The sequence below is a fragment of the Venturia canescens genome, chromosome 1 (genome assembly GCF_019457755.1).
Source record: "Venturia canescens isolate UGA chromosome 1, ASM1945775v1, whole genome shotgun sequence".
Taxonomy (NCBI): Eukaryota; Metazoa; Arthropoda; class Insecta; order Hymenoptera; family Ichneumonidae; genus Venturia; species Venturia canescens.
In genome coordinates this window covers 1,164,284-1,183,647 of record NC_057421.1, presented here as the reverse complement: position 1 = coordinate 1,183,647, position 19,364 = coordinate 1,164,284, and the positions used below count along the sequence as shown (strand labels likewise).

Below are 19,364 nucleotides of genomic sequence, written 5' to 3'. Positions count from 1 at the left end.
CGGAAAAACCCACTCGACATTGTGCTTTAAAAACTTACTCGCCTCGCCCTGAGATCCACGAAGATTCTTTTCTCCCCGTTTTCGTACCCTCGAAACGTAAGATGCGGAGGCACCTGCGGCTAATTAACCGACAGTCCGTGCCGCGGTGGGATACGCGAACGTGATTATTGCCAAGATATTTTTTCGCAATTAAAAATTTTATTCTCAACGACAAAGTTATTCGGTTCCGAAGTAACTAAAGCTCGTGCGCGTAATTGTCTGAAAATTGAGGCAATTAGCTCCATTCTGGTCACGATTCATTCATAGATTCGGGTTAAAGCAACGGGGGCTGCGAACGAAGCAGAGATTTCTTCATCCCAAGCACGCCACGTTCGGCATCGCCCGGAGGGTCAGCCTTAATTGTAAGGGATTTCCTTAGGCGGCCTATCCTAATTAGAATTTTCAAAAAATCCATTTTTTATTGCATTTTTCGAAAGTATAGACATTTCAAAGTATCGTACTAAAATTCTATAAAGATCCGAGCAGTCCAAGTGGTCCAAGAGTACTTTCGAGCGATGTTTACTCGGCTGTCTGAGCGCGCTGATACGCACCGCCCAGTGCGGTACCGCGTACCTGCCTTTGTTTAAACACGTTTTTCTCAAAATAACGTTTTTCGACGGCTCGTTGATAAAATCTCCGAAACTATTCGACCGATCCGTACCAAAATTTTACCACGTGTTTTTTATGACTCTAGCTGTAGCGCATCTCACACGAACATTGAAATTTTGAGCGGAATCATTGTTTTTTTGCAAAAAACTATGAAAAAAGCGTGCTTTTTCGTAGTTTTTGAAAAAATCGGCGCCATTTTGTCATTTTTAAAAAAATTATATAGCCATTTATCTATTGAATCTAAAACCATTTTTTTTCTCCGATCATCCGCTCCAGAGATTTTATCAACAGCGCACACCCAATTTTTTTTGGACCTCTCTTCTCCCCCATTTTTCTGTACGCAAATTGAGTAAAATAAAAATAATAAAAAAAAGTTTCGTGTATTTTAGAGTGTATTTTTTAAGCCTAATACTTTTTATATCCATATTTATAAATAATTTATACCGATCAAAAAAATTGCTTCCTCGAGATGGTCAAGATGCACGATGCTCAAAGCTTACTCTATGAAGTGCTACATTTTTCATTTTGGATTCCTCATAGAGGAAGCTTTGAGCGTCGTGCATCTTGACCATCTTGAGGAAGCAATTTGCAAATTTTAATTTGTAGCATTTTTTTGTATACAAGGAAATAATGTATTTTCTCTACCTTCTTTTACGAACTTTAATTTATCTCTTTGTTTAAATCCATAAAAAAAAAACTGAATGACGAGACATCGGAAAAAACAGTTTGCAACATTCAATTTTCATCGTTTTTTTATTTACATTGGAATTAAATAATTCCGACAACTTTGCTGGAAAGTATTGAGGAAGTACAGACTTATATAGAATATCTTACAAAATTTCCAAAAATTCAAGCGGTTAGACGATTTTTTGAAAAACTCATATTTTCGTAAAATTCAAAATGTCATAAAATTTAAACCGCTCAACCGATATTCCCCAAATTCAATACCAACCTTCCTATTACGATAGTTTATTTATAAAAAAAAAATTAGTAATGAAACTTAATATTTTCGGAAGTTCGACATCCTTTTTTTGAACATTTCAAAACGTCGTAGGATTCGTAATTTTTTACAAATTCTGACAAAATTGTCATAGAATGAAGAGCTTGTATAGATTAACATCTGTGCAAAACGGTAGGCCTGTATCTCAAACCGTTTCCGAGTTATAAGCGTTTTAATTTTGCAGTGCCATAACATACACACACGCACACACGCATCCGGACATTTTTTCTAGATATGATTTTTCGATGTTTTGGAACATTTTGAGCACATTGACATTAAAAATTGGAAAAAAAAATTTTTCATCGTCACAAAGCTTCCTCGATGAGGAAGCAAAAATTGGTGAAAATAGTCTTTTTTTGGGCGTCGAATTAGGGCAGACCCCTTAAGACTGCTCTATTATTTTGATAAATCCGGTGATAAGTATGTCGGGAAATAAATAGGATATGCTGCCCATTCCTTATTTGCAGTATTTCAAGGCTTCTTACGAGCTTATTTTTATTCTTATTTATCGGAATGACGCTGTGAACAGCTTTGTAAATGCAAGTTCTTTAGCTCACAAAAGCCTCGAAGAACACCCTCCACGATCCCTTCACACTGCTGATGTATTTTTCTCATTTATTTTGTACGAAGGGCCGACCACACGATTCGAAGGGAGCTTCGCATGTGTAATCTCATTTATCATACTCTTCATAATAAATAAGCGGTTCTCGCACAGGAGTCTTTCGTTTTTATAACACCGCGCGGCCTGTTCACGGCGTGTTATGCGACGCGTGACAACCGTGTCAACCCTTTGCATGGCTCCCCCTCGTTTTCTCGTGCGATCGTGTGTTGCTCCACATCGATCGTATACTTCAACGTTTCCAACTGATTGTCCCACTGTACAAACCCCACGATCGGCTTCTGTTTCCTTCGCTCTTGACAGTCATCTTGGACTTTTTGCGACTCGATTTCCCCGCCAAAATTCCCTCTTAAGGTAGAACCTCTTTTGCGGGGCATTCGGAAAGCCTCTCGCTTACCGACTGCACGTCAATTTAGTATCTGCTTTTCAATTTACACGAAACAATCATAATCGTGTACTTTTACATGAAGAAATGACTATTTCAACGATAATGTTCCTAATTTTCGCGAAAAAAAGCTTCTTCTTTTATTTTTCAAAATATCAAACATTTGCTTTGGCAGCAGCACGCAGAGTTATGCTTTCAGGTTTTGACTATGTTGGCTGCCCTGCTCAAGCTCGAGGGCAAGCTCTAAGTCGCACTGTTTATATACAGCTATACGAGAGGGACAAAGTTCGTTTATTAATTTTCTTTTGCACATTACAGATAAACGGGACGGGGAGGTCACTGCAAATTTCACGAGAGTTATCTTGCCAGTTGGTTCATATACTAGTGTCCGTTTGATCAAAAAGTGGCTTTTTAAACAGCAGTTTTTCAATGTTTTTTACGCTTTTTACGCTTTTCCATAAGATCCAATGTAAAAACTAATTCAATTTTCTCAGAAACTGCATCGTCGAACCCGCTTAAATTTCGCGAGCAAATAGTTCACACACTTTCCAACGTATTTATCAATTTGCATAAAAATGCCTCTTTTTTTATATTTCGTACCGCCCCGCACCTTAACCCTCTCGGACCGTATGTTGCTTCTACGCAACACGCGCTTCCAGGCCCAATAAAACTGCATCGGTCAGTAAGGTCGGGGTTTTAACTGACTATTTCCATCAAGCAAGGTTAGATTGCACCATAGAAACTCCTAAACCAAGAGATAAACTGCTTTAACCCATCGAAATATCAATATGAAGTCGGCGCTTCATGTTGAGTTGGCGTTGTGTGAAAAGGTGCTTTAGTCATCGCAAAAGAAAAGTGAGTACACATTTTTTTTTCGTACTCCAAACGTTATTTCCTTTGAAAGGGAAGCTAATATGATGTATTTAAGGTATTTGGTGCTAGATTCATTCGTAAATTTTCCTGATTTTGCTCCCCAAGGACCTGGTGCTGCCCGTAGCGAACATTCGAAAATTCATATTTCCCAACAAAAAAACTGAACTGTCACAATGGATTCGGAAACTAGAAAGTATTTTGAGATAAAATTATGAAGGGAATCATTTTCCGTCAACGCGAAATAGGTCTCGGTCTGAAAGGGTTAATCAACACCGTTGCCCATTACAATTGGGGACGTCACGTTCCACGACCGTCCATTTGAACTTTGTGCTTTAGAGACACCACCGTCTGACGTCCTTACCGAGGGCTCGCTCTCCAGAGAATATCCATTATTTATGAGACCCTTCGACCCTTCTGGTTATCCCGAATATTCCACGATTCACCTGTTGTCTGTTTATCGATGTATTTGTACTCACTCGCACACACGTTTGGGGACTTTGCTCGCGGAACTCGGATAATCGTATTGTCAAAGTTGCACGTCCTTTGTACGGTTTTTTCCGCGTCGTGGTACAACCTTTGTGAGCAAACCGTTTACTTTGAAATTCTGTTATCCGGACGGCACAATGGAGATAAAGCCAGTTGAAACAGAGGAAAAGCTATTGAAAAGGAATAAAGGAAGCCCGAAAATACAGCGCGGGACAAAAAAGTTCAGACGCACCTTCGAGTTCCCGTCCGGATAAGAGGCCTTTCGGAATTGATGACAAAATCAATTTAGTTCAAGCATTTTAGGGAATTATTGTTTGCCTGGAATTTCTTTGCTCCGGGAATTGGACTTCTGGCCGGATTTTCGGAAAGAAAATTGAAGCGACGAAGTTCGCGCAATTTTTCGTTCTCAAGCAATTTTTTTCCATCATTTCAGAGCATTTCGGGCGCAAATCCGCACTTTTTTCGCCCCGATAATGAGCCCTGCAGCTCTGCTCCTCGAGACTCCTGCCAAAACGGAGGCTGTTTAAAACAAAGTCGGAAAATAGTCCGAAAACGACGGAGGGGAATAAAAATGCGAGAGTCAGGATTGTTTCATGACTAACCGGCCGACAGGAACGACGGAGAATCAGCTGAAATCATGTTACTCGGACGAGCACGCCTGGCTCGGTTCAAAAAACGTTTGAAGGATTTGTGCTTTGGTGCGACTATAGTCGTCGCTGCAGTCCCTCCAGAGAAGCTGCCCCTCGGACAGCTCCAGTTGGACGAAAGATGAGCAAGAGCGTCGAACTCCTCGCCGGATCGGAGGACGGCGAGGCGGTACCTGGTAAGCCCTTAATTGTTTTAATCTCATTTTAAATTTCCACGCAATTTTAACTTTTCTGTGGACTTTCAACGTTTTTGAGGAAAAAAATTTGCCGATGAAACTCGCGGATGTTGATCCCGAGACGGTTGGCATTTGCTGGGAAACGAAAACGAAGCAGAAATTTGATGGTCGGCTGCGTCCGCTGATACGATAAAACAGAAAATTTCGTTAAAACTTTTTTTAAATCCATAAAAAAAGGATCAATTTCGATAAACTTTAGTAATGAAGCCGAAGACACACGTGCCGAATCGACGAATTAAAAATAAACTTCGAACGAGGAAAAACGCTCAATGAATCGCTTAAACTGAGGCAATTTTTCCCCGAGTGCTCCCCGAGGTCACGTTGATTATTATTTATTGCCACTTTTCCTTTTTCGAATGTGGATTGATGCGTCGGTTCTCACTACTGCGCGTATGGGACCGTACATCAACTCGACCGAAAATAAGTAGCTCGGGGAGCGAATGACCGACTTTTGGTGACGGTATCATAAATTATTTATCAGACTGCTGCGGAGATCCACGAGGCCAATACACGTGTCATTCTACCGTCGTTTCATCGAAAACCACACATAAAATCGTTTCTTTAAGGAAGTTCACACGAATCCAATGGAAATCGAAAACTCCGACTTTGAGAGTTGAAATTTCGAAATATCCTAGAAATATACAGCGTGCATCTGTTCCCGGATTATTATAGAACCTGCGGTCTAGTTGTCGAGAAAACAATTACCGGAAATCACATTTTTTGAAGGGTTATACACAGGCTCTTATGGCAGGCACACTTCCTGTGCGACCATTTCGATTTCATGAAATAGGATCCTCCCAACTTTAGAGAGCCAAAAACGAGAATGAGAAAATAGAATGTTTTTAGAGATCAATGATTTCTTGAGAAAGCTTTGCTACCGGTAAAAATCACTTGGGTAATGGAAAAGAAAAACACTTGTTTGGGGTTAACGAGTAATAACGACACAAACAGTGGAAGGTTTGACAACACCATGAGTCAGCTGGTTTAAGGTACTGTACTGCATGCTAGTCAAATGAGTGCTAAATTTTCAAAACGTTTTTAGACCAAGTTTAACGTACCGATTAAATGTATTGTTAATGGATTTGTATTACGGCATATCTTATTAAGATGTAAAAATATTAAAAACGCTAGTTTTGCAAAACCATCAACTGATGAGAGTAAATTTCCACGCTGACACATTTTCACTGGTATTTTTCAAAGAATTATCTGCGTTTTTTCATCGATTTTATTGCAACAAGTCTCATTTTGTTCGTCAACCGGTCCTCTATGAATCCACCATGTAGTTGTTTTTTTAACTCGATCGTTTCACCGTTGCAGCTAATTGTTCATTAAGTGAAAAAACTTTTTCATTCATAATTACTCTCAGGAATGAGTTTAAAGGAAAATCTACGTGGTGAACTCGTAGAGGATCAGTTGAGGAACAAAATGAGACTTGGTGCAATAAAATCGGTTGAAAAATAGAGATGATTCTTTGAAAAATAGCTGTGAAAATGTGTCATCATGGAAATTTGCATCTATCAGTTGATAGTTTTGCAAAACTATCATTTTAAATATTTTTTCACGTTAATAAGATATGCTTGAATACATATCTATTAACAATAAGTTTAATCGGTACGTTGAAATTGGTCTAAAAGCGTTTTGAAAATTTAACATTCATTTGACTAGCATGCAGTACAGGAGTTACCTTAAAATGTAGATATGCATACTCATACAAATAGAAAATGGCTTTTGCCACATTTTGCTTGACGATTTGACTACGAAAGTATTTTAACCGCTACACGAAGAAAAAATTCCAGTAAAAACTACTATGGTGCCATAGGAGTGTTCTGTATCGTAATATTTCTTAATTCTTACGAACATACATAGTAATTTTTAGTGAAGCGAGAACTCGATGAAAATTGATGTGATGCCAAAACACACATGTGTACCGATATATTATCGTACAAGCGCGAATGAAATTCTGCCATGTGCCATAGCAAATTTCTAAACACTTTGGCGGATCATCGATGCTTGTGTTCGAGCTCCTCAAATTTGATTATTCTCAACTGTAAATTTCGATTATGAAAAACAGTATTAACCATAGCAAAACGGCATTAATAATTCTACTTTACAGTTTATCATCAATTACAAAGTTTTTATCCGGAATTGACTTGGAAATTACAATTTTTTTTAGTAAAAACCTCCAAAATGGGGGATAAGAACCCAAACACTATGATGACAGTAATTTTAACAATTTTTCTCTCTCCGTGTAAATATTGAAGCGCGAATGAAATTCTGCTCTGTACCATAGTAAATTTTCAAACATTTCGGCGGTTCGGCGATACTTGTATTCGAGCTCTTGGAATTTGACTATGACCAACTGTAAAATATGCAATTGATAAATTTGAATTTGGAGACGACACGAAAGTTACAACGTTTTTGGTAAAAACCTCCAAAATGGGGGACATAGAACCTTAACACTATGGCGACATGGTAATTCTTACTATTTTTTTTCTCCGTTTATCATTATATTAAAAATTGATCAATCTCAACGAATAAGTAGCACGGAATTTTAATAATTGCGAGAATAAATTTGAATCGTTTCTTCGATCATCAAATGAGCAAAAAAGTTCAGTTGCTTTTTTCAATCACAATTAACCCATCATCTTCCTTACCCGCAGCTTCGACCAAAGGAAGCACGAAAATGGGAGCGAATGTCTTCAATCGCAATCGTATTTCAGGACAGTGACGACAATAGAAAGAAAAGGGCAGGGAAGATTCTCCGGAAGTTTTCCCTTCGCAAAGTGACGAATTTCTTTCTCGCACAATAATAAAAAAAATCTCGTTCAGAAGCATCACAGAATTCGTTCCCCAGAAATCCGAATAATCATCGATACGCGATTAGAGAAATCCCCGTAAAAATTAGCCTGAGGCGATTCCTCGCGTCTCAAGATTCCGTTGACTCATTCCGCGCATTATTCATGCACGTAACGTAACGTTCAATCATAAATTACTCCGCAGACACGGCCCGCACCTACGAGGAATCGCAGCCGATGTAAGGAGCGAGGGAGATCGTTATTGTTTCGGATTTAGGGATGCCCACGATCGCTTATCGTTGGTCACCGGGTCACATTATCTACAGGCTGCTCGTCGCTGTACATTCGACTTGAGACTTTCGCCTAATCATGTGCAATTGTGTTCGCGCGATAAGTGCTGACCGATTCACGCTCGAAGCCAATTATTCTTCGGACATTTTTCCTCCTTTTTCTACGGATAATTCTACGTCGATGAAAATAATTATATCTTCTCGAGGGTCAGATTTCTCGAGGAATCGACCGTGAACTTTGGCTCGAGAGCGAGCGAAAACGGAGTGTCACGTCGACGAGAAATTTCGGGATCATTTTCGACGAAGATATTTGCTATTTTGCCAAAGTAGAGAGTCATTTTTGGTGCTCTTGTCTCAAGTATAAAGAGGGCAGAGACCTTGGGACTGTTACAATTCCGTCGAATCTTTCTTCTCAAAAAGTTCGACCAGGCACGTTCTCTTTTATCCGCGGATTAGTGAGGCGTGTTCTCGAGGAATTAATCGGGAATGTAAAAAATCTCGAATCCTCGCACTCAGGCCCAATCGAATTGACGAATTTTGAAGTTTGAAAAAAAAACTGTCAAGTTTAAGATCTTTGGAATCGTCCCTGCTTGGTGAGGCCCCATTGAAACGTAGTCGGAAAACCAAAACGCTGTTTTTCATCACCCCAGCCCTGGACCAAACAGTAAATACACTCCGACCGAGCACGATCCAGTTAAAGTAGTTCGGCCGTTCGATAAAGTACGGTCAAGGTCCACTTTTTTGCGGTAAATTATAGTTCAAGGTCCCCTATTAAGGTAACTCCTGTACTGCATGCTAGTCATATGAGTGCTAAATTTTCAAAACGCTTTTAGATCAAGTTCAACGCACAGATTAACATTATTTAAAATTTGTTAAAATTACTGTCATCATAGTGTTTGGGTTCTTATCCCCCATTTTGGAGGTTTTTACTAAAAAAATTGTAATTTCCAAGTCAATTCCGGATAAAAACTTTGTAATTGATGATAAACTGTAAAGTAGAATTATTAATGCCGTTTTGCTATGGTTAATACTGTTTTTCATAATCGAAATTTACAGTTGAGAATAATCAAATTTGAGGAGCTCGAACACAAGCATCGATGATCCGCCAAAGTGTTTAGAAATTTGCTATGGCACATGGCAGAATTTCATTCGCGCTTGTACGATAATATATCGGTATACATGTGTGTTTTGGCATCACATCAATTTTCATCGAGTTCTCGCTTCACTAAAAATTACTATGTATGTTCGTAAGAATTAAGAAATATTACGATACAGAACACTCTTATGGCACCATAGTAGTTTTTACTGAAATTTTTTCTTCGTGTAGCGGTTAAAATACTTTCGTAGTCAAATCGTCAAGCAAAATGTGGCAAAAGCCATTTTCTATTTGTATGAGTATGCATATCTACATTTTAAGGTAACTCCTGTACTGCATGCTAGTCAAATGAATGTTAAATTGTCAAAACGCTTTTAGACCAATTTCAACGTACCGATTAAACTTATTGTTAGTATATATGTATTCAAGCATATTTTATTAACGTGAAAAAATATTTAAAATGATAGTTTTGCAAAATTATCAACTGATAGATGCAAATTTCCATGATGACACATTTTCACAGCTATTTTTCAAAGAATCATCTCTATTTTTTAACCGATTTTATTGCACCAAGTCTCCTTTTGTTCCTCAACTGATCCTCTACGAATTCACCACGTAGATTTTCCTTTAAACTCATTCCTGAGAGAAATTATGAATGAAAAAGTTTTTTCACTTAATGAACAATTAGCTGCAACGGTGAAACGATCGAGTTAAAAAAACAACTACATGGTGGATTCATAAAGGACCGGCTGACGAACAAAATGAGACTTGTTGCAATAAAATCGATGAAAAAACGCAGATGATTCTTTGAAAAATACCAGTGAAAATGTGTCAGCGTGGAAATTTGCATTTATCGGTTGATGCTTTTGCAAAACTAGCGTTTTTAATATTTTTACATCGCAATGAGATATGTTGTAATACAAATCCACTAATAATACATTTAATCGGCACGTTAAACTTGGTCTAAAAGCGTTTTGAAAATTTAGCACTCATTTGACTAGCATGCAGTGCAGGAGTTACCTAGGGGCCTCTTACGGGTCAAAATTTTGAATTATTTCATTTACAATATTGACTTTTTAACACGATACCCCATGGAAGAATTCACAATAATATACCTTGTGAAAAAATTGTGCGGTGTTCGAGCTTCGGAAAAGTTTATATCGTGAAGAAAATTTATCAAGCGGATGTCAGTCATTACGTTGAACTGCTGATAAGAGCTGATTTCGTGCAAATTCGGTTTCACGTGCTTTCATTCGTCTAGTAGCTTCACTTTTTTTTAATTAATTGACTATCCCTTTTTCTCGGTGGCATTACACCGATATAAACTTTCGTCCGCACAATAAAAATGTTCCCTAGATTTTTTGTGTTTCAAGTCTCACCATTTTTAAAGCATTTTATTACATTCTTATGATAAAAATATTCTCAACGTAAGTGTTTATCAATTTTATCAATAATTTTTACTTAAAATGAATCAACGTAAAGTATCTGCGAACTTGGCTAGTCGTAGAACAGCCGAACTACTCTAAATCGAGAAAACTCTTCCAATAACGTCAATTTCAATCGAATCAACGATTTCTCTCTCTCGATATAAGTGTTAGCCTCAGAAGATTATGGTGGGGGTAGCGGAGGGAGGGGGGGGGGGGGGCGAGAACGAATATAATTCCGTTCGGGTTTATATATAAGCAGACCGCGAGCTTCCGAATATCATTGTTGGCCCACTCTCGACAGGAAGGTTGGTGGGGGGACCGAGAGAAGTTCGATTTCTTCTCAGGCAGAGGAGGAGCAGCAGCGGTTTCCACAGGAGTGTCATCCTGCGATATAAATCCATTGAAAGTTTAACAACTTTCGCCATACCCAAAAGAGGAGTTACAAGGTTATCTTGCGGTCGGTTCGAGGAGCCATGTTTTTTTGAAGACTTTTAACTTTTCGTGGCGATTTGACATTTGAGGGCTAATTTGCATGGACTGAATTTCATAAATGCGCGAGGAGTCAACGGAACTGTGCAAACGATACTGAAGCAACGTGTGACAAATCCTGACGAAGCGATTGGATCGAGTGACGAAAAAACTTTTGTTTTTTTTTCAGATAAATCCCGTTCGGAATCTCGATCGGGATTGAATCTGAACGGCAGTAGGCCACTGTCGAGGAGCGCGACGGAGCTGAGGGTAAACAAGCGGGAGGATTCGCCGTCGCTTCGCGGACGCGCGTCTCAGGCCTCCGGGGATAATAACAACCGCGATTCCTCCCGTCATCACCACCTTCGTTACTCCTCGGTGGCCCAACGCACACAAACTTTTTTCGCTACCCTCAAAAGCCGCTGGGTCAGGGGGAGAAGCAAGGAGAGAAAAAAAACTAAGGATGGAAACGTGATCAAGGATGGAAACGACTCGCCGAACAGGAACGTGGGCGTCGAGTCCGATTATGCGGCCGATTACTCGTCGGAGCACAGTCGAAGCTCGTCGGCCACGCAGAGTCCGGCCCGCCACTGTCTCAACCACCCAGGTACGCTCGCGCCGTTTCAATCTTCCTTCATTTTTTTTCTCATCGATCACGAAAACGAGAGCAAAATCATTTTTCAGCGTTGTCACTCGTCGCACGAAAACTCGGCGACTGATTTACTGGACTTTTCTTCAAATAATTAATGAGGCAAAAAAATCCTGTGGAACACCGAGATAAAAGTCCAGTTTAAGGTATTACCGAATGGATAGCCCAGTCGATAAATTGTACCTGATCGGAATTTCCGTACTTCGTGATACAATGAAAATGTGAAAAAATTCAGCAACATTTGGAAAGTTATGAACTACAATTATCAATAATAATATTGCCCAAAAGTTATTAATAAATTGTTTAAATGAATAATTTTTTAACAATTTTACAGTAAACCCTTGTTTTTTTTACGAATCGAATGTGCGCATTTTTCTGAATGCTCATGATTTTTTTCAAAATTTTCGTGGATTTTTGAAATTCCCTTTTTTAAATTTTTTAAGTCGCTCTATTTGTACATCTTTGATCCAGTAACCTTGAGACTTTTCAAAACTGATGGTAAATATGTCTTCTAAAACATATCCAAAATTCAAATTTTTGAAATTTTTTTTCAAAATTTTTTCAAGAAATTTCAAAATTCGACGAAAATTCTGAAAAAATTCATCAGCATTCGGAAAAATACACACATTTGATTCGTAAAAGAAAAACAATAGGTCACCGCAAAATTATTGAATAATTAATTGTTTAAACAATTTGTTATTAACTTTTGGGCAATATTATTATTGATAATTGTTGTTCATAGCTTTCCAAATGTTGGTGAATTTTTTCAGATTTTTATTGCATCACGAAGTACGGAAATTCCAATCAGATATAATATTTTGGTCGAGCTATCCATCCCATCAAACGAAACGTTTCTCGCCTTCATTCTACTAAATTTATTATTTCGGTCCAGTAATTATCTTTGCTTAGTGCAATTTAATAAATAATTGACGAAACTCACCGGTTTTTCGAATCATAATGAAATATTTCTTTCGATCAATTGTACGAAGCTTTAATAAATTCGACTAAACTTCTTTCCCGGTGTACCACGAAGCATGAAAAGAATTTAAAATGCCTACTCCGCGGCTGATGGGATTCGTTCTCGAAATACATAAAATCAGAATTCAAAAATAACCGAAATTCATCGATTTTTCTTAAATTGGCCAAACGTCGTGACGTTCAGTAATCGCTGCATCTTCTGCACGGAGAAATCGAAATCATTCTGAATGAAATATATTATTTTTCAAGAATTTTCAATTTAAGCATCGATTAAAAACAGCACAGTATTTTTTGAATTTTCCTATTTTCGTCCCTTGAATTCTAAACAGTTTTATGTGCATAGCAAAAAGTGATGCACGTGATAAATATATTTCGTTTTGTTTTCGAGTGTTATTCATCATGTCAGACTAACATTTACTAATAAGTGGAAATGTATTGTAAATCACAAATTTTCACTGTCAGCGTAGTAAATTCTATGATAAATACACGAATATAAACTGAATACGTGTGAAATTTTTTCATACAAATAGTTTTTTTTTGTCAGGCTTGCCCGAGCCTACTTTACAATATAAACATTTGAAGTGACTGAAAACCTTTTTTACTATGCTTATGGAAAAAAAGAATTTTGAGTCTTTTGAATAAAAGATATGGGCATGGTCTTTTTACTATGGTGGATAAAACAATTCTTGTTACTGCTCTTCGGATTAAGGAGGGTGGATCGCGACGATACAATATTGCCATGCTGAACCATATTGAATGCATTAAAAATTTCAAAATGATAAGAATTTAATAAAATTTGGTAAATCTATTCTTTAAAAATATATAAGAAAATATACATTTTTTTAGATTTTTCTACCACGTACCTCTCGAGTAATTGAACACTAGAGTTCACGTGCACAGAGTTTACATATATACACGGAGAGAAAAAAATAGTAAGAATTGCTATGCTGCCCCATGGTATTGGGGTTCTATATCGCCCATTTTGAAGGTTTTTGCAAAAAATATTGTAATTTCCAAGTTAATTCTGAATGAAAATTTTTAAATTGCGTATTTTGCTGTGACAAAGGTTTAAATTGTGCTATTTTTTCCTAACATAGTTCACCAAGTAAACGTTGTAAAATTTATGTTGACTCGATGATGAACTGGCTAGTAGAATTATTATGCCGTTTTGCTATACTCAGTACTGTTTTCACAATTGAAATTTACAGTTGAACATAGTAAAATTTGAGGAGCTCGAACACAAGCATCGATCATACGCCAAAGTGTTTAGAAATTTACTATGGTCAAAATAACAAGAATTTCATTCGCGATTGTGCGATAATATACCGGTATACATGTGTACCGATATATTTATTTTGACATCACTCATCAATTTTCATCGAGTCGCTTCACAAAAAATTACTATGTATGTTCGTAAGAATTAATAAATATTACCGATATAGAACCCTTCTTCTATGGCACCATAGTAGTTTTTAGTGAAATTTTCTCTCCGTGTACAATTATACATCTCGTGCAAAAGAACTTCGATTTAACGCTCAGTTATTCAATAACCATGTGGTAAAAAAATTTGAAAAAAATTTTACGCCAAAGAATGTTAATTACAAATTTTATCAAATTCTGATTATTTTGATTTCGTGATCCACCCTCCTTAATGTTGCAATTCAGTACGTATATCCCCGAGATTTTATATTCCTAGTGCATTCCTCTAGGATTTTCGGCCTCCCTTTTTCCGTGTGGATCCGTATAAAAATTTGACATTCATCTGAGCGAGACTCGATCAAAAAAGCTCACATTCTCGCAACTTTTGTGTAAACTCAGCTCAAAATTGTGCCTGTTAAATCGAATTTACGATAATTATCCGACTCGTATATTCTCTAGTTAATGGAACGAAACGAAAAAAGTAGTTCGAAAGGGTTTTTTTGCGACTGAGATAAAACTGGTAACGCGATGCATCGACATCGTAAAGCAATAAAAAAAAAAATAAAAAAAAAAAAAAAGAATCAACAGAATCGTATGTGCAGAGTCTCCGCTAGCGAGAGGTAACAGGGACAAAGGAAAAAACGTTCGAGAGGACAGTCCTGGACGCTGCAGCGATGGTTCGTCGAAGGGTTCGCTCAGTTGTCAACGGTATACGAGAGACGGAATGATGCACTTTGAGAACGAAGAAGATAAGGCGACGAGCGGGGGAGAGTCCGGTGCGAGTTGTCAGGACGAAGCAGCCCGGCGGCGAGAATTGGCGCTACGTCAGCACGCCTTCTTTCAATTACGACTGCATATCAGAAGAGGAGCTAATCTTGTCGCGATGGATCGATGTGGTAAGCGAGTTCAGGGTCTCTTTTCATTCCCTCAATCTCCGATCTTCGTTCGTCTCCTTCTTTCCCACTCTCGCTGTCCCTCCTCTCGTGACCTGCTTTCGTCGAGGCTCTCGTTTTTTTTCAATCGCATATCCAATGAACAACGAGAATTCGAGCGAGCGAAGCCGCTGCTACATATTTTCTATTGTTCATGGACAAATTGGCGAATGAGTCTGAGGACTCGTCGAATTCTTCGGGGCTTCGATCAAACTAACGTCAGCGGGCTTTGAGCACAAAGCTTACATTCGAATCAACGTCCCAGGCAAATTTTCTAGGGCGATCGTTCTACTTCGCTCCTTTGTTTTCACGCCCATCGCGCTCCCACTTTCCGTCATTGTTGCGACGGAATTTTTCAATACTCCGGGGAACGACTCTCGCGCTTGTCAATTCCTGTAAAAATGCCTTAATTACTGACCCGCAGGGGCGAGCGACCCGTACGTCAAGATCAAGTGCGCCGGACGCCTTCTCCACAAATCTCGCACGGTTCACCGAGAATTGAACCCCATCTGGGACGAAAGCGTCACGCTGCCGATCGAAGACCCCTTTCAGGCGCTCAACATCAAGGTAATAAAAAAGCCTCTTCCTCTCGTCCCGAATATCTCAAGAATAGCCAATTAGAATCGAAGTGGGTCCTCCGGAACTGCTCGACACTGGAAATACACATTTTTTTTTATTGAACCAAATCGATTTTGTGGAACGACGATTCGGTGGATTCGATCATTTCTTTCTTTCAGTGCAAATTATTCAATTTATTCAGTACCTGGAAATAGCTCGTCCACGAATCAATTAAATGAACGAAGCCAATGCTTTTGATCCGCAATTATTTATGTACTTACGATCAGTTTTTAATTGTTTCGGTCCATCAAATTCGACTCATCGACTCAAGGAAACGGTAACCGTTCGGATGAATTTATGAATAAGTTTGCTCCGATAGTATTTTGGTGTCTTGGCATGAATATTCGTTTGGCTGCAGCAAGGCTTCGTAGTTTCGTCCAGTGAGTTGTTACAGTCCCTGCAAATGTTTTCATTAATCTTATAAATTGTGGGGCGTATTGAAATATTTTTGTTGATCGAAGCGAAATTTCTTTCGTTAAAAAAAATACAGTTTTTTCAGTGCACGAGAACGTCGGGTTCCAAGTCGATTCTCGAGGGCTTATATACACTTGTGATGGGCGGAAAAATCGAAAATTTTTTTATTCGATATACTTCGACTACATGAAAAAACGTACTGATGATTGTCGTTAACAGTTTTTCACTAAAAATTTATTTTCTGCTCAAAAAAAAATGAGGAAAATGACGTTTTTTTTGTCCGCTGCAAGTGTATACAAGGCGTTAAGTTTCGATGGAAATGAATCTTCAAACGTTCGTAATCCGGTTAATGAATTTTTCGACTCCATCGCTGATATTAAGGATCGATTTAACGTTGCCTCGAGGCGAGAACGAGCGAATTAGAGAATCGTCTCGTGTCCGGTACTCTCAACTCATTCATTATTTTTCAAAGATTAGCGAAGAGAGGATAAAATATTCGTGGAAATTTACAGTAGCGTGGAAGCGTGCAAAGTTGAAAAGGATCTTTGACTTATTCATTGACTCGATTCGTCGTGCGTTGGGAATTGAAAGTATAAAATATTCCAAGTGATTATTCGCACCAGGAAGAATACCTTGACTTTAAATAGCGAGCGAGGCCGCAAACTTTATTTATTCATTTCCATGAGAGTTGTTCCGAATGTCCCAGGTCTTCGATTACGACTGGGGCCTTCAGGACGATTTCATGGGAGCAGCCCAGCTGGAACTCGTTCAGCTGGACCTTGGCCACCCACAGGATATTGTCCTAGAGCTCAAGGACCCTGCGAGACCCCGACAACATCTCGGCGAGTTGTATCTCACCGCGACACTGTGGCCACGAAACCAGCAGGAGAAAGAACAGGTACATCCGTTATTTATCCACGTTCTAATTACCGCTGCGACGCACGGCTTTTCCATAGAGTTAGGCAGCGTGGTAGCCAAGATCCTTACAAAAAAATCTGAATTTTCGAAGCTTCGTTACGCGGTTTTTATAGACAATTATTAGATGGGCCAGCATTTCTGATTGCTTATTAAATAATTGAGGTAGAAATCTTCTTCGAAAAATGAAAAAAAAAGAATCAAAGTCGCTAGAGGAAGCGTTTCGTTTCGATTTCTCTTCTCACCTAACTCATGTCATGAAATATTAAGAATCGTATTTTATAGTGTCTAAATTGGGTCCATTTTTATATCCTAGTTAAAGTATAATCACTTTAAATGAATGTCAAAGTTATTAACTCGAAATTGTAAATAATATTTTGTTCAACTTATTTTTTGGCGAATGAAATTACAAGCCATTAATTAATCGGGGATTCATCACTGACTAAATCCGAAATTTTATTCGTCCCTGGCTACAATATTATAGTCTTTTATGTAAAAAATCGCTCTAGAGAGCGCAAAGGGAAAACACAAAGGGAAATGGATCAAGAAAAAAGTGTTAATAAAAAGACAGAAGACTGTGACAGCAATGAGCCGAGCCAAGAAGAAACAAAATGACGAAATAAGCAAATGTGAAGTTATTTGAGTGCTCATTATCAATTTCGTTCAATATTTAACGTAATATATTTTTGTTACTAGTAAGACAATCGTCTCGAATTTTTTCCCAGACCTTCGTTATCTACTTCATCGTTGTTGTGTACTTTTTCATAAATTTCGTAAGAAGCGTTCATTCGTTATATGAAAAGACTTTTTACCCATAGTCCTTGTGTATTTGTCTTCATATTTAAACACATTTATCTCAATAACCAATAAGACGAACCCTTTAAAATTTCATATGCTTGTCAGTCAACTACCCATTTAAATTCTGTGTAAATTTCAGGACTTTCTTAAGAAAATCGTTTCGTACACGAACTAGCTTAATGATTTTCAGAGATTTTTTAATGGACACTTTTATTTCATCTACATTCTGAATTAAGGAGTACCCACGATTTTTATCGTGTTTTGGTGAAACAATCACTTTACTCGGTTCGTACATTATGAAATTTCGTTATTCGAACACTCGAAATATTGGTTTTATTGGTCGATTGCATAACCAAGATTTTGATAATTATTTCATCGTAAAGCCATTGATTCCCATTAATAGTAATGAGAAGTATGAGTAATGTGCAGTCTATATTGTTCACGTTTTCGTTGATTGACATAAGTTATGTATGGATTTTTTCTACTAGCGTTCCTAGCAGCAAAGTTGACTATAAGCAGGTTTTTTAATCCTCGGTAGATCAAGAAAAAATCGCTTTTATCAGCACGTGGTTTTCGGAACGTTTTTATCCGGAATTATTCTGATTTTCTTTAAAAAATATTTGGGTACTCGTAATAGAGACCGTGCGTGAGCTATAGAGAGCTCTCTCGTGTCTGAATATGCAATTTTTCTGATGATATTTTGATTGTATATCATTGAAAATAATTAATTTTTCGGAAAAAAATAATGATTAAAATAATCAAATACGGTTTTTGTCCGATCAACAATGATCGCATTCAAAATCAAAATGACGTAAAAGGAAAAAAACCGTTTGAATCGAATGACGTTTTAAATGTCGTCGAAACAGAAAGTTTAGTGGATGAGTTGACAGTGTTTAACCTTTTGATCCACTTGGTCCGTCTCTCACTTTTCCATGGAGAATGGACTGTGCCCTCTGGGAAATAATAAAATTTTACTGATACTTCAACGTCTCGGCGTCGAAATTGTGCATTAGAGCACTCTCTCGAATGCAACAATATTTTCTCGATCGAGACATGATAAAAAATAATAATTTTATTTTGTTAAATAATGCGAAAAGTAATAATTCCCATATGCGCCTGCTTGAAATTTCATCTAAAAAGTTATGAAATTGGCCGCATAGTGACACTGTAGACGCTGCGCACGGTCCCTATGACCGACGTCCGAAAACATTTTAAGCTCTCGCTTCGCACATTGAAACTCGCTATTAATTCGAACGCTCCGTTGATCGAGATCCGCTTATCCGGGGAGCGTCTGGACCCTTGATTTCTCATAAAAATTGCAAAATTCTGATCAAACAAAATCTCTAAAATCCGAGCGATTTTCGAAGAATTTCAACAGAAATTGTCGCTGGAGTATCAAAGTATTTTTCGTTTTCTCAACAGATCGAATCCGATTAAAGTTTCTTTGTTTCATCCCAAAAATCATGCATAATTGTGCGTCTGTACTGCTCAGACGAAAATTCAATAAAAAAACTGAAGATTCTCCTCATCACTTTATATATAAAAACGAGAATTCAGAATCTACCAAAATGGAGACGAGTTTGTATTCTCTGTTTCGTCGCATCATCTCCAAAATCACCAAGCCTGCCTAAATCTGTATGATTAAATGCCTACCAAACGACTGATAATCAA

At 38.0% G+C, this 19,364-nt stretch overlaps 1 protein-coding gene and 1 long non-coding RNA gene across 7 annotated transcripts in view; one reads left to right on the top strand and one right to left on the bottom strand.

Annotated features, from left to right (window-relative positions):
• Window positions 1–19,364, top strand: part of Mctp (multiple C2 domain and transmembrane region protein) — a 43,581-nt gene that overhangs the window by 2,415 nt on the left and 21,802 nt on the right. Inside the window, exons 2-6 of one of the 3 annotated variants that reach the window (XM_043434149.1) lie at window positions 4,445–4,834; window positions 11,161–11,577; window positions 14,631–14,912; window positions 15,373–15,515; window positions 16,687–16,878. In XM_043434149.1, the coding sequence (XP_043290084.1) occupies window positions 4,780–4,834; window positions 11,161–11,577; window positions 14,631–14,912; window positions 15,373–15,515; window positions 16,687–16,878 (1,089 nt within the window). In that variant the 5' untranslated portion in view covers window positions 4,445–4,779. Of the gene's footprint in view, window positions 1–4,444; window positions 4,835–11,160; window positions 11,578–11,625; window positions 11,766–14,618; window positions 14,913–15,372; window positions 15,516–16,686; window positions 16,879–19,364 lie in introns of those variants that run through there. The other 2 variants (XM_043434148.1, XM_043434150.1) reach the window with 2 other exon arrangements.
• LOC122419519 (uncharacterized) overlaps window positions 1–19,364 on the bottom strand; it is a 37,182-nt gene that overhangs the window by 10,457 nt on the left and 7,361 nt on the right. For 3 of the 4 annotated variants that reach the window (XR_006262916.1, XR_006262914.1, XR_006262915.1), the window contains 3 exons: window positions 16,613–16,975; window positions 15,788–15,963; window positions 15,367–15,601 (listed from right to left, as the gene is read on the bottom strand). This is a non-coding gene — a long non-coding RNA (uncharacterized lncRNA). The remainder of the gene's footprint in view (window positions 1–15,366; window positions 15,602–15,787; window positions 15,964–16,612; window positions 16,976–19,364) is intronic. The other variant, XR_006262917.1, reaches the window with a different exon arrangement.